The sequence below is a fragment of the Xenopus laevis genome, chromosome 1S (assembly GCF_017654675.1).
Source record: "Xenopus laevis strain J_2021 chromosome 1S, Xenopus_laevis_v10.1, whole genome shotgun sequence".
In the NCBI taxonomy this organism is placed as follows: Eukaryota; Metazoa; Chordata; class Amphibia; order Anura; family Pipidae; genus Xenopus; species Xenopus laevis.
This window is the reverse complement of record NC_054372.1, coordinates 141,206,812-141,222,420: the sequence shown is the minus strand read 5'-3', so window position 1 is coordinate 141,222,420 and position 15,609 is coordinate 141,206,812. Positions and strand designations below refer to the sequence as shown.

At 39.6% G+C, this 15,609-nt stretch overlaps 1 protein-coding gene and 1 long non-coding RNA gene across 9 annotated transcripts in view; one reads left to right on the top strand and one right to left on the bottom strand.

Annotated features, from left to right (window-relative positions):
• Nucleotides 1–3,959: 3,959 nt before the first annotated feature.
• Nucleotides 3,960–8,311, bottom strand: LOC108707107. The gene is made up of 2 exons (XR_001934221.2): nt 8,174–8,311; nt 3,960–5,274 (listed from the first exon to the last, which is right to left on the bottom strand). It is a non-coding gene; the product is annotated as an uncharacterized LOC108707107 (long non-coding RNA).
• Nucleotides 8,248–15,609, top strand: part of eif4enif1.S (eukaryotic translation initiation factor 4E nuclear import factor 1 S homeolog) — a 25,746-nt gene continuing 18,384 nt past the window's right edge. For 3 of the 8 annotated variants that reach the window (XM_041575575.1, XM_041575573.1, XM_041575561.1), the window contains exons 1-6: nt 8,626–8,701; nt 9,158–9,276; nt 9,363–9,436; nt 9,529–9,656; nt 10,248–10,537; nt 13,362–13,563. In XM_041575575.1, the coding sequence (XP_041431509.1) occupies nt 8,641–8,701; nt 9,158–9,276; nt 9,363–9,436; nt 9,529–9,656; nt 10,248–10,537; nt 13,362–13,563 (874 nt within the window). In that variant the 5' untranslated portion in view covers nt 8,626–8,640. Of the gene's footprint in view, nt 8,390–8,478; nt 8,526–8,573; nt 8,702–9,157; nt 9,277–9,362; nt 9,437–9,528; nt 9,657–10,247; nt 10,538–13,361; nt 13,564–15,609 lie in introns of those variants that run through there. The other 5 variants (XM_018237480.2, NM_001093241.1, XM_018237483.2 and 2 more) reach the window with 5 other exon arrangements.

The window sequence follows — 15,609 nt, the reverse complement described above, 5'->3', positions numbered from 1 at the left end:
ATTGTAGCCGTCGGCTCTCTATGAGCTGAAACGCATTGATATACCATGCACCAATAAATGACTTTTTGATACACACTTTGATGGCGACTGTTGTGAGTGCTTTCATGGACTGATATATATATATATATATGTGTGTGTGTGTATGTATGTGACATGCCACTGGCCTGCACATGCACTTTTTGGGGGGAATTAGCGTTTGGTAGGCAGGTAGCGTAGGATTTTGGAGCTTAGAGACAGGAACACCAAGGTTTAGGACAAAAACACAGGTTTATTAAGCACTGGACATTCCCAACAAAAAGGCAACAGAAAAATGTTCAGGTTACAGTTCAACTTCACTGTAGAACATGCAGGGTACAGTTCAGTAACTACACTGCAAAACATTCAGGGTTTTCCCCACTCTGGTCGCTCACCATCAAGGGAAACTCTCACCCTCTTGCAGTATTTGCGCTTCACACTCAGCCCTGCTGGCTTACCCTCCTGGGACTCAGACTCACTAGCCTCTGCCAGTCCTTTCCTCTTTCTTTCTCTACAAGGGATTTAGGCTCCAAGCTCTGGAACTCTCTTGCTGGCAGCAAAGCTCCTTCTGCCCAGCTCTGTCTCTCACAGCACCTCACTTCCCTGGAGAGCCCTGAACTGTACTCACACAGCCCTTTTACATGGTCAGGTAGATCCTCTCTCAGCTGCCACTTAATTACCTGGCTGAGAGGGAATATTAACCCTACCTGGGCCAAGTATCCCTCTGCAACACCTATCTTGCAGTTTAAAGGAAAATTATACCCCCCAAACAATGTAGGTCTCTATTAAAAGATACTGAATAAAACAGCTCATGTGTAAAACCCTGCTTCATGTAAATGAACCATTATCATAATAATATACTTTTTTAGTAGTATGTGCCATTGGGTAATCATAAATAGAAAATTGCCATTTTAAAAAATAAGGGCCACCCCCTGAGATCGTAAGATTCACTGTGCACACATACAAACCACATGTAAGGTCACATGAGCCAATTAACAGACAGAGTTCTGCCTTTTGCTTCCTCACTTCTTCCTGTTTCAGTTAGAGTTGTAGTATTTCTGGTCAGGTGATCTCTGAGGCAGCACAGATAGAGTCACGAAATGGTGGTTCAAGGCAAGAGATGTAAAAGGGCAATATTTATGTAAATATATATTCCAGTTTGGTAAGATTCCTAAATATGTCATTCAATTTGATATAAACTATCTGTTGCTTAAGTATTCATTTTGGGGGGTATAGTTTTCCTTTAAATGTACTCTTTTTCCATGTACTTTCCTGTAAGACAGTGGTGTTTTCCAAACACTCTGTCACTATATGTATATATATATATATATATATATATATATATATATATATATATATATACTTATGCTGAACATAAGAGTATATTGCCCCCTTTAAAGGGCATGTAAAGGTAAAAAAATAAAATCCCATTTCTTTCTTTAATGAAAAATATACTTTAATTAAAAAATGTGTACTGTTTTTATAAGAAAGCCGCATTCTAAAGCATGGGTTTTATATCATACTCTGATACCTACCTTCTTCTCACCATTGAAATAGATACTTAATCTTCACCCTCTTATTAGTGGACACAAAAAGGTGGAAAGTTTACTCATCACGTTCATTTTTAAAAAATGCCTTTCAGGCACTGAAGGTGTACACTTAAATTGGAGAACCGCTGCACTATATTTTTCTTTTTTCTGTTTTTTCCCCAAAAATCCTCTTTTTGAGAAACACAGCAATCCCTCTTTTTGGAATTGGATGTTAACGGATTGTCTGGACTGGGGTACACCAGGTTTGGGACTTATTTGTATGTATATAACGCAACCAGCTTTCTTTGTTTGCCTGTAGAGCAGTCGGCAACTGTGTAGAGATTTGTATTGGATTTTATTTTTGCCTTTACATCCCCTTTACTATTTCCAACTCCAGCTGCAGGGACAAAGATCATGGAGCCAGATTTAAAAAGATAAACTGGGATTCTATTTGGAGGATTATTTTGCTGCAGCCACTGGTTCTGCAGAGTTGGAGAAAGTTTGTATTAAACAATACAACAACTAAAATCCACATTAAATTACATTACAACACAGGACCCAGTGCAGTCTACATAGTCTGATTATTGTTGTATCGGCTTCTGGCAGATATTATTTGACTTGTGCTGTTTTGATAATTTATGATTAACCCTAAGCAGCATAGATCACACTGAGCATGTGCACAGTCTTGGTCTTGCAAAAATGTTTAACAAAGTTACAAGATGGTGACCCCCTGTGGCCAACTTTGAAAGCATAAATCATTTGTTTGATTAGGCTTGTGGTGCAGTAAGTTCATGTTTATGTTTAGTATACAAAATACAGCATTTCTAGCCTTATTCTATCTTAGAAATTACTTTCCCTTTAACTCCTAAATTGCTCTCTAGCTGCTTGTCAGCTTGATAGGGTTGTCTTTTAATTAAATGCCACCTGTACCCTCAGGACTACCATCAGGAATCACAAGGCCCCATATTATTAAGTTAGCACAGTCCTTCCTTAGGGAGCTCCAATTATAGATCCACTGGTCACCTGGCCCCCTAGGCAATGGGCTGTTTTCATTATCCTGGAGCCATTACATAATATAACTGCTAATTTGCAGTGCTACCACTATGGGCCTGGGAACCAATACCTTGTAGAAAATCAGTTGGTGACAGAAGCTGGCTTGAACAATCTGAAAATGCTGTGCTGGGGAGGTTCTTTATCTGAAGTTGTGGAAGAACAATATTAGCCTGCAGTAAAGAGTGAAAAGAGTTTGTTAGTGAGAAATGGAAACAATATTAAATGGCAATGACAATGGAAACCATCCCCTGTTTAGTAACATCTTCCTTGCAGCTTCCATCTTCTATGGGGAGAGAAATTAAAGGCAAACCCATCTTTTTACTCTTCTCTGGGGTCATTCTACCACAAAAGGAAAGGTTTTTCATGTGCAAGAACATCCCATACAACTGAACTTCTCTTTAGAGGCCCATGTGAATACATTGTTACACAAGAAGAGTACCTGACATTTGGAGTGAGCAGTGTAACCAGTAATTCCTCAAGTATACACAGGGCAGCCATCAGGGGGGGCAGGGGGGAGACTTGTAGGGGGTTAATATCTTTTTATTTTCTATTAACATGTGGGAACCCTAGCCACCAATATTTTTTTGTTTTTTTTACTGTGTGGTGGGGGGCGGACCTGTGGGGGTGGGGAAGGAGGACCTGTAGGTGGGTGCAGCCCAGGGGGCCCAGGAAATTTTGTTGTATGGGGCCCTTCGATTTCTGATGGCGGTCCTGAGTATACAGCATTAAGTTAATTTCAGGTAAATGTTATTTATATACATTGCATAATGTGAAAAACCTTAATATTGTGACACAGTCTTTATTGGAACAAACCTTACACGCAGTTCTTTTAGCCTCCCTCCACTGTTCCATGTTTACGTCACACTATATGGTACATATGTGACACATTTGGCTAACTGTATTGAATTTTTTTTTTGCACAGTCTATTTACCAGGTTTTTATTTTTACAATGAACAATTCCTTTAAGGGCTCGTACATATGAGCACTTAAACTCAAGTTTAAATGCATTCAGCCACAGGGGAACGCAAATATCCTTCTAAAGTGATAGACAGGAGCAAACTCCACTGAGCACCAACAAATTAAGATAAGTTGCCCTGACCCCCAATAAACTAACTGACTTTTTAGCCATTAATTATTTTTACATTTCATATGAACTACTACTGACTTGTTACTGAGTCCCATAGCAAGCTCATTGGGACCCCTAAACTGATGCATGTAGCTCATGCAAAAACGTACATTATTTAAAGAAGCTTGTGATGGGGGCAAATATCTTGTGCTGTACCCGTTGTTAACCCTTGATGTACCACCGACCTTTTGTGTGGGGAAAACCTTCAGTGAAACAGACAATTCAAAGAGATGTAGTTCAATCACTTTCTCTTTATTTGTTATGGCCTTTAACAGAACAGCAGCACATTCACAGGGCTCAATCTTCCGGTTTACAGATATGACTCTTCCTGTAACTGCACACTGCCAGGGGGGACTCACGTTCGCAGGCACTCCTCTTGGGCCCTAGCTGGCTCTATCTCCTCTCAATTCCTGGCTGACAGGTTTCCCGCTGGGAACTAAATGCCCACTAACTCCTAGTTGCCCAGTCTAGTTATCTAGCGATCTTACACTTCCTAGAGCATACAGTTATACCACTAGACCTCTCACTATCTAGGCTCAGTAGCTCTTCAATAAGATGACTCTACTGCTACAGAGCCTGCTGCTCATCTAGGCTGTCCTCCCAATTAACTGATTGTAACTTAGCACATTAATTAATAGAACTATTTATATGAACTACTTATAGAGAAACATCAGCTGTTTATATTTTGAGCTGTTCACTGAATTATATGAGTTTCTCCTACATCAAATTCCTTGCTGTGGAATGATCAATTATTAGGCACCTATCAGTTTCATAGGGCCACCTATAGTTCCATTTTGGTACTGTGTGCTTGTGTTTATGGGGGGGCCCTGTATACATAACTTGTATGGTAGCTTTCCTGTGTTCTAACAGTTGTCAATAAATCTTACCTAATGTAACAGTTTTATTGTCTTTAGTATTTTCTCAGGATATAGAAAGTGGGGAAGGGGAAGGAGAATTTGTTTTCATAGTAAAAGTGCTAACCAAGGATCTGGCTCCAAATTAGTAGCTAAGGTTTCAGTAATGAGTGAAAATACCTCCATCCGCAGGTGCCAATCATGGTATACGTTATTTACATATTCTTCATGTATAGATGAAGGATGTCCTCATGCTCATATCAATGTGCCCCCATTCCTCCTTTAATTTATTTAACAACTCGATTCCAAATTTTTGTGAAGAACTGTGAAATAGGTGTATGAGCTTGGAGACTGTTCGCAAAAGTAACATGCAATGTATTCTCTGCCAGAGAGCATCAGGATGCTACATACAAATAACATTTCATTTTTATAACCGTTATATTGGTTTCATGTGCCCACTCACCAAGATGTGTGTTCACATCATACCAGCAAGAACAGTTCTAGTTGGTTATTGAATCCTTTGTAGTTAAGTTTAACAGACAGTTAATTGAAAGGCAGAGCAACAAGGACCTGATAAACCATCAAGTGAGTATGAGTTATGGCGTGGAGTACAGAAATATTTGGGGAGGCTCAGCCTCAGCCATTTAGGTTGAGCTTTGCAGCGAGGGTAGAATGCCTTTTATTCTTCAAGATATTCCTGAAAATCAAAAAATGAAGATCCATTAGAGAGAGGATAGACACCTATTTGCTTCCCTAGATGTTCTCAGAACTTTGATTTACTTATACACCAATATGAATGAAGGGGAGCCAAGATAAAATACTGGCCACAAAGTGGGGTGTTTGAAGTGAAAAAGTCAGAAATCCACTGGCGTAATGTGTGTAAGTCCACTAAAGTCTGAACCCCAAATTCCCTGGCCAAAACTGCCATCTCAGTAGCATGAACTGCACTCACTGATAAATTCTAATGCCAGAACTACGTTGAAGGGGACGTAAAGTCTACAATAGAATAAGGCTAGAAATGCTGTATTTTGTATACTAAACAAAAGCATGAACTTACTGCACCATAAAGCCTAATCAAACAAATGATTTATGCTTTCAAAGTTGACCACAGGCGGGGGTCACCATCTTGTAACTTTGTTAAACATCTTTGCAAGATCAAGACTGTGCACATGCTCAGTGTGGTCTGGGCTGCTTAAGGATCGTCTTAAATTATAAAAACAGCACAAGTCAAATAATATCTGCCAGAAGCCAATACAGCAAGACTGATTAATAATCAGAATAGGCAGACTGCACTGGGGCCTGTGTTGTAATGTAATTTAATATGGAGTTTATAGTTTTTGTATTGTTAATACAAACTTTCTCCAACTCTGCAGAACCAGTGGCTGCAGAGCCGACTGCTCTACATGGAAACAAACAAAGCTGCTTGAGTTCTGCATGGCTGGGAAGTAAGGAGGGGGCTTCCCCTGCTGTTCATAAGTATGATTGTTTCCCTGCAGAGCAGTTAGAGACCATCTGACAATTCCTATCCACAGCAGTCAGAGCAAGTAAATAAATGGAGAATGTCCCTGCAGGTTTCTTATAAAAACAGTACACATGTTATTTAATTAAATTATATTGGAGATAGGTTTCTTTTTCATTAAAGAAAGTAAAAATGGGATTTTTTTTTTTTTTTTACCTTTACGTGCCCTTTAAGTGCTGTTCCTATTATTTAATGACATATGGTGGTGTTCAGGGCCGGATTTAGGTAGAGGCCCCCTAGGCCCGGGCCCAGGGCGGCAAGATGTTTAGGGGTGGCAAGGTGGCGCCCCTAACATCTATATAACTGTGCCCCAAAAGGAAAAGGAGCGCAAACAACTTATTCCTTTAGCATGTGCAATGACATCATCAAGCGACTGCGCCACGCATGTGCACACAACGACGCAACGTCACTGCACGCAGGCCGTGCAGTTCGCATTTGTAAGAGTGGAATGAGCGAGCCATGGATCTGTGCACAGCATAATTCTGAACTCTGCAGGTAGTTAGATTAAACAATGTTTGGCATGGGCTGTCAAGGACCTGAGTGGCAGTTCTGTTAATTTAGCTTTTTCATCTATGCAGTGCATGCTTTATGGCAACATTCAGCACAGCAACAGAGGCCACATCAGGCAAGTGGTCAAAGGACTATAAAGGAATATTGTTTGTTCACTGGTATTACCATACATTGCTGTGCTCAGCTCCTTATTGTATTTCATTTAGTATGTACATAAGCTATAGCATGTTAACATTTGGAGATATGGAATAGCAATACATTTATACTTAAAATCTTAAAATTCAAGCATTCACTACTTCTAATTTTTGTATAACATTAATTACCCCTGTAGTCATTAAACATGTTCTGACAATAGCCCTAAGCTATGCAAGTTTAAGGCATCAGAGCAGGGGCAACTGCCTTAAACCTTGCGCAGTGAGGACCTGCAAAGCAGCAGCTGTATGTAAGAGGAGTGTAGCAAAGGCAAATATTATGCCTGCTTAACTGTGTAAAGAATGGTTGAAGTGTCTATAGTAATAGTGGTAGTATGCAAAGTTATCTTAACATACTCCCTTCTTATCTTTGAGTCCTTTGGTGTAATTAAAAAGTGCCACTTTATTTCCCTTGTCTCTTCTTTGCCCCCTAATCTACATAAGGCTCTGCAAGCCTTTCATAGTCAGTATCATTCTCAGAAAATCATACTCCCATTTTGCCAGTGCTCCAATTAATATCTTATTCATTTACTAAACTATGCAAATTTTTTGGGGAAATGTGATCCAGGCTGCAGAGCATAACTTTTTTTCTCTTAATCTTGCTAAGCAGCATATAAGGGTGGTTTTCCTATTTCTCCCATTTAATTAATGTGGCATAACTAGGAGGTTTCCTTTCAAATGGGGGTCACTGACACCATCTAAAAAACAAATGCTCTGTAAAGGTGGCCATAGATGCAAAGATCCTATCGTACAAATCGAGGATTCGTACTATTTTCAGACCGTGTGTGGAGAGTCCCGACATTTTTCGTCCGGCGGAGATCGGTCGTTTGGTTTTAGCTGGGCCTAGGGGAGCACAAAATGTAAATCCGGCCCTGGTGGAGTGGTGGTGTTTATCCAAGAGAACTGGAAGCACGGCTCCAATAATAAAATGTTCTATGTATTACCAACAACAATTGCGCTATTGTAGGGCATTTCAGTGTTACTAACCAATGAATTCAATGAGAGATACTTTGATTAAAAAATGAGAAAGACTGGGAGAGGCTGAAAACAGCACTAAAAGAACTGGAGCTCATGATTTGTTGACTAGGAAGACTGTAGCTTTCAGTCCCAATACATATTGTAGGTAATGGTTAATTGCCCTGACTGGCTTTGTTTCATATCACACCTGATAATTAAGAAGCCATGGCGTGATGTTAATTAGCTCATTAGAGTTAAAAGACTGGCAGCGTAATTCAGAATTCACAATGAGGGCTGTCGTTCTACAAGCGAAAGTTTGCCAAGTACAATTAATTGCACAACAGCCTATAGTGTATATCTATATATCAATATTATGGTAACTAACACCCCATATTGGTATCGAATTAGCGAAGAGTAACCTATCACGTGATTGGTCCAGTCACAGGCGTCAGAGGGTTAAGTATCTGTAGGACCGCCTCGTACGTCACGGGCTGACGTTAAACGTCCGGGGTCCACTTGACGTCGTCTTTTCTCGGTTCTTAGGTTGGTCGGGTGTGTAATAGGAGACGTCAGTTGTGAGGGGGTAGATTCCGGGCCCTCGGAGGCCCAAATAGCGGCCCAAAGAACCATAACAGGTGTGTTAGAAGGAATAGTCTAGGCTGTACGTGCGGTACGACTTTTACGTGCGCTACGTATTGTACGTCAATCGGCGTGTGCGCGGCGGGGGGTTTTAGAGGGAGGGGAACCGGGAGAAAGCGGGGGCGTGCTCAGGTGAATTGGGGTGTATGGAAGATTCTATAGGAAAGGCTTGAGTCGTGGGGGTGACTTTCTGACATTGTTTTGTTTGGAGGGGTAGGCGGGGAGCCAATGCTTTCATGTTCTGTTCATGTTGGGCTGTATACCTCTCCACATCTCTACTTGGGCTTCCTCCTATGTGGCAGGTGCAGGTTATTGTAGCGGAGTGGGTTATTTACCTCATAGTCTATGTCTGGTTTAAATGTAATTAGGGCTCCTCGAGCTGCTGCTCCTTGTTGAACTACAATTGTATGACCACTTTGCGTTCTCATGTTGTCTGTGCATGTGCCATTTAGCATAATTGTGTGTCAGTCTCAAAGGATGTCTAGTGTGTGTTTTTTTTAACTTAGGTTGGTATCGCACCATGTAAAGTCCATCTGAGGAGCTTCATGTGAACTCCCAATTAGTTTCTGTATATCTGACCTCTTGTCTTCAAGCTTTCCATGTATAGGCCATCTCTGCTGGGTTCTTAGTCTTCTGTATTATACATGTGGCTGTCTGTCTATCCTTGTGGTGTTGGCCTACAGCTCCTGGAATTCACTCGTTTACACCCCCCCAAACTGAAGGGATGCCTGGGATTGTAAAATAAACACTCAATCTTTTCTTAGGTGTGTTGTGGCTACCTGGGCTTTTCAGCATGGATTATAGAGAAGAGACAGATCGTAGCGACCCCTTTGGTGACATCAGGAAACCCCCAAGGGGCAGATCTCATCACAGTTATTCAAAGGTTGGTTGCTTATATTTGCATGTGTTTGCAATTTTAAAAATGTTGGAAAAATGTGACAAATAATACAATTTTACCTTCACTCTCAGGAGGAACTTTTGGACATCAAAGAACTTCCACACTCCAAAGAGAGGCCCTCTTGTTTGCTTGATAAGTATGACAGGTATGTTTTTAATTTGCATTGAATTACCAATTATATTTGATTACTGTTTTGCATCCAAGGTTTAATAATTACCCTTTTTTTTTTTTACGCAGTGATGGTGTTTGGGATCCTGAAAAATGGCATTCTTCCCTCTACCCAAACTCAGGGCGCAGCTCTCCTGTTGAAGCTTTAAAGAAGGATTGTGATACAGAAAGGAATATGCTTAAACGACGAATAGCTGGTATGTTTATAAAGAAACGGGTGGCATTCGAGCTGCAGCCCTGGCAAATGCTGTATACATTGTAAAGATAACCTTTTCCTTTTAGTGTGATTGGAGATGAGGTTGTGTTTCATAGACAAACCTTTGTCTTCAGACTTTGTTACAACGTTATGTTTTTACCATTTGTATGTTTGCACTAGTTGGCTTTCTTGTAACAAAGTGTACCTTTGTAATGGGCTCTTGTCTCTTAAACACAGCTGTGTGTCTGACTTACACTGCAGGCTTTATAGCTAACCTAAGGCCTTTGTTTATTTCAAGTATATTTTGTCATCTGTTGAGTTTGCAAAATATTGGCTTAATGTTATACATTTTTTAGAATATTCTCATTAATTTGCATTCCATGTAAGTTATCTGCATACAGAATGATCCTGTTGTTCACCCTTGTTGCCATACAGACCTTTCTGCTGCAAGCCTTCTCCATGGCGCAGTGCTTTTCTTGATGGACCTTTTTTAGTTTGTCCAACCGATACTCGGGTCCCAAAAGAGACTGAAACATCTGTTATAGGGTTGCATATTTTTTTTTGCTATAATCATGGTCTTTAATTCCTGCAGACCCAAGGGAGCGTGTCAAAGAAGATGATCTTGATGTTGTACTTAGCCCTCAAAGACGAAGTTTTGGTGGTGGCTGCCACGTTACAGCTGCTGCCAATTCACGCCGGTCAGGGAGTCCTTTGGATAACAAAGAGAACGAAAGCATGCGAATGTTAGGGTCTCGCCGTATTGGAAGTGGCAGGTTAATGACTGCAAGAGGATTTGACAGAGATGTTCGAGGTGGAGAAAAAGACAGAGAGCCCAGAGAGGGCCGAGACAGAGAAAAGGAATACAAAGACAAACGCTTCAGGGTGAGTACTTTTGATTGAGTTTTGTATGTAAACATAAGTCAGGTAGTGATTGATGCTACATCCTGATCTTATGGTTCACGTTATGTGATCACAAATGGAGTTGTGTTAAAGGAGAAGGAAAGGTTAAAACTAAGTAAGCCTTATCAGAAAGGTCCATCTAAATATACCAGTAAATCCCCAAAGTAATGTTGCTCTGAGTCCCCTGTCAAAAGAAACCCTGCATTTCTTTCCTTCTATTGTGTACACATGGGCTTCTGTATCAGACTTCCTGCCTTCAGCTTAAACCTCATTGCCCTGGGCAAGAGCATGCTCAGTTTGCTCCTCTCCCCCTCCCTTCCCTTCTCTACTGTAATCTGAGCCCAGAGCAGGGAGAGACTCAGGCAGGAAGTGATGTCACACCATGTTAATACTGCAGCTCCTATCCTAAACAAATAGAGAGTTTCTAGAGCTTTTTACTCAGGTATGGTAAAACATTCTACAGAATAAATATAGCATTCTAGCTTGCACTATTGCAGCTAATCTATTGGCTATAAAATGCCTCCGTAGCTTTCCTTCTCCTTTAAAATGATTTGTTTAATCTCACAGCTAACAGACACAAGTAAAATTCCTCTAAAAAGTGTCCTCACTTTGTTTACAAAAAATGGTATGCTGTAGGGCAGCCAAATTAAGTATCTATATTCAGGATGATCATGACTGTTGCTAACCAAATCATTATTGCACACTTTCTCTTTAATGTCTTGCTGTCCGGCTAGTGCTTGGCTCTGTTTAGATTTATCAAGCCATTAAGAGAAGAAAACTTCCTTAATTGTATAGATACTTACCTTGGGTTGCTGTAGACGATAATATTCTAATATAATGTGCAGTTGGATGCTTACCAACTCTTGACATGTCTTTAGGGGCCTTGTAACAGAAATCATTCAGTCACTTGGGTTTTTGGTAAATGTAATGTATATTGGGTCTCTGACAATAATTCTTATCAACACATTGCCCTATAACTGTATATGTATACCAGTGCCATGAAAGGATATTATATATCATCACACGTTTTATATGTAGAGTGACCAGTGTGGGGACTGAGCTCCACCCCTAACCTAATTCCCCCAGGTACTGAGGATGCCCATTTTGTGTGTTTATGTATTTATTTTGGCATTTATCATAATGGGTCATTTTTCCTTCTCTAAAAGCTGAACTTAAATGAATCTTTCATATATCTTGAAGCACTTCATTCTCTGTACATGTGCTATATTATTGAGTTATCATTGAACTTTGGCTATGGCAACTATTTTTTTCCATAATGTGTGTGAATATATCTTCTCCATATACCTTATGTGTAACAACCAAAATGTACTTAGTCTTTTAAAGGGTAAATTCACATTTTAAATTAACATTTAGTATGTTCTAAAATCGCCAATATTTAGCAACTTTAATATTTAATAAAATTTGAGTTGTCATCCTTTTTCCAGCTTCTAGTCACTGACCCCCAGCTACCAAAAACTATTGTTATATTACAGTAAAATTAAAAAAATGTTACTACTTTTTATAATCTTTTTAGGCCCCTTACTACTCATGTTCCAGTGTTTCCTTCAAGTCACTGCCTGATTGTTAGGGTAAATTGCACCATAGCAACCAAAAGTCTAAATTTTAAAATTATAAATGAAGACTCTACAAAATGTCTTGGATTATCACTGTCTGAATCATATGGATTATCACTGTCTGAATCATATCTACATAATAACTCAGAATTTCAGTCTGTAGCATACTAAATTTAAGGAGAACTACTTCTTTAAGCACTGTTTGTTCATTTATACTCTGATCCTTCTTGATTAATCCTAAATCATACCTATCATGTATAATTGCTGGTATATACGTTTGTGTATAAAATAAATTTAAAAGTGATTATTTTTTTATTATTAATGCAAGTCTGTACAACAGAACAAAGTTCTAGAACAAACTGGTCGATACAATAATACATCTAAATTAAGTGCAACTATGTTAAAGATCAAGTTCTAATATAAAAATTATTGGTAACTGTACTCATCCTACCTTCTACCAAAGGCCCATACACAAAGGGACCCATTTATCAGGCTAAAGCACAGTGTAAAGCACTGTAGAAAAGTCACCGGTTATGTTGCCCATAGCATCCATTCAGCAATTGGATTTCAACACCTAGTTAGAAAACAAAAGCAAACATCTGGTTGCTATGGGCAACTTCATGGTGAGGGGTTTTCTTCACTCTTTTTGCAACATATGCCCCAAAGTGTAGCAAATATTGTGCCCATTACTTCACTAAGCCTTTCTGTTAAAACAACCCTCAAAATGTATGGTCCCAAATTTTAATCAAATCTAACTTTGTTTTGATGTTTCCTAAATTATGTAAAAGTGCTCATCTAATATTTTTAGTAGATAAATGTTCTTCTTGTGTAGAGTGCCATAATATTTTGTAACAACTTGGTTACAATTACACTGTTGATAAAGATTACTGTGCATCTTATCACTTTCCCTAAGGAATGACTTCACTTAAACCAATAGTAGTAGTCTCCATTTTTCCAGCAAGTTTGACAGCAATAGAGCCAATCTCAGAGATAATGGCTGACCTGGAGGTTTGGCCATATTCTAAATGATCTTTAGGAGGAGAGGGAAATACAGAGATCCGTGTTTTTTTTTTTTTTTCCGAGAATCTTTCCCCCAAAGTTTAACTTTAGTATATACCATACTATTATGGCTTGATATTTGTACCTGACATGTAATCTACATATTTTGGCTTCTCTTTTTCTAAAGTTAACTGTAAAATATGTTTTTGTTTATTTTTACCCCTCTTTTACAGCGAGAATATGGAGATGGTAAACGTATATTTGGTGAGAGACGTAGAAATGACTCTTGTACAGAGGAGGAACCAGAATGGTTTTCTGCAGGTCCCACCAGCCAGTCAGAGACTATTGAGCTTATTGGCTTTGATGATAAAATTCTGGAAGAGGATCAGAAGGGCCGCAAGAGGACAAGGAAGCGGACAACCTCTTTAAAGGAAGGCAAGTGGGATCTGATTTAAAATGCAAGGAATTGTTTTGTCATGTTATATCGCCTCCCATGACTGACTATTTTTAAATACACCTGAATGGTGAGACCAAGTGCTACAGTATATGGTCCTGTTTTTTCAGGCAGTGGTCCTCCCTCCACTCCCACTGGTCTTTTTTGAAAAATATACCTTGCAGACTTTAAAGAACAAATCTTATTATGCAAACTTTAATATCAAGTAACTCGTAACAGGAATCTGTTGAACCACCAGCCACAAACACTGTATTTAAGCAGAACTGCTTTGGCTCTATCCCATTATTTTAATTAATATGCATAGGTGCAAAATATTTATTTATATTAACATGTATTTTTAGAGCGCCAACCTATTGCGCAGCACTGTAAAATAAATGTGCTTATACAAAGAAATCGTATGAATTACATGCATAGAACATACAAACACAACAACCACTGCCGGTACAAAAGGTGAAGGCCCTGTGCAAAAGTCTATAATCTAAAGGGGAAGGGAATGAGACACAAGTTGTTGGCAAGATGAGTTGTGTAGCATCTGGTATTGCATTTAGTAGCTAAACTGAGTAAGGGTAGGCTTTTCTAAATAAGTGTGTTTTTTAAGAGATCTTTTGAAAGCAGAAAGGTTGGGAGAAAGTCTGACCGACTGGCAGAGAGTTTCAGAGGAGGGGAGAGTCTTTAAGGTGAGGAGATTAGTTGAGGAGCAGCTCAGTAGAGGAGTGTAATAAGCGGTTAGGTATCTAGAGATGAGTTCAGAGATGTAGGGAGGGGCAGAGTTATGAAGTGCTTTGAATGTCGGGCTAATTTTATTCTGGAATGTAGCGGAAGCCAGTACAAGGATTGGCAGAGGAGGAGCGGTTGCTGAGGTTTGAGCCTGACGGCAGTGTTCACTATGGACTGGAGAGGTGACAGTCTCTGGTGAGAAAGGCCATTTAATAATTACAGTAGTGTAGACCTGAGAGACTAAGAATATTGGCAGCATTTTTGGTGGTGGTCTTATTTTGGATATGTTCCTAAGGTGAAATTGACATGATTTAATAGGTGACTGGATATGAGAGATATCCTTGGGAGATAGTGGCATTGTTAACTACGATAGATACTTCCATGATGTTACAGGTTTTAGTTGGGTGGGGGGGGGGAGAAGAACCACTTCCATTTTAAAGAGGTTTCATTTTAGGTAGCAGTGTGTACATCCAATTAGAGCTAGCAGACAGGCAGGACGAGACCTGAATTAAGCACTCTGAATTGAGAGAGAGAGATCTGAATATTGTCCGCATAGAGGTGGTATTGGAAACCATACTAGTTGATTAGTTTGCTGAGGTAGGAAGTGTAGAGTGAAAAAAATAATGGGCCCAGGACAGAGCCCTGAGGAACCCCATCAATAAGAGGTATAGGAGAAGATGATACTCCATTGTAGGAGACACTGAAGGAACGATTAGTAAGGTATGAAAAGAACCAGGAAAGGGCCATGTCACGAACTGAGGGATTGGAGGAGGAGGAGAGGATGATCCACTGTGTCAAATGTAGAGATCAAGAATTATTAGTAGTGAGAAGTGATTGTTGGCTTTTGCTGTTAAATTTAATTACTATTTAATTTTGAAACTGACTTAGGGCTTGGCATATTGTCAGATTCCCAGCTGCCCCCAGTCATGTGACTTGTGCTGTACTAAAAGTTGGATTGATATCACCCCTCCCAGCAGCCTAACAGAACAATGGGAAGGTAACCAGATATCAGCTCCCTAACAAAAGAACAGCTGCCTGGTAGATCTAAGAACAGCACTCAATAGTAAAATCCATTGAGTCGGAGAAACAGCCTGCCAGAAAGCAGTTCCATCCTAAAGTGCTCTTTCTGAAAGCACATGACCAGGCAAAATGACCTGAGATGGCTGCCTACACACCAATAGCATCAATTTAAAGAAATACACTTGCTGGTTCAGGAATTAAATGTATATTGTAGAGTGAATTATTTGTAGTGTAAGCCGTGTAAGAAATAAAGGGATTGTCATGATTTTTATGATGTAGTTTTTAACACA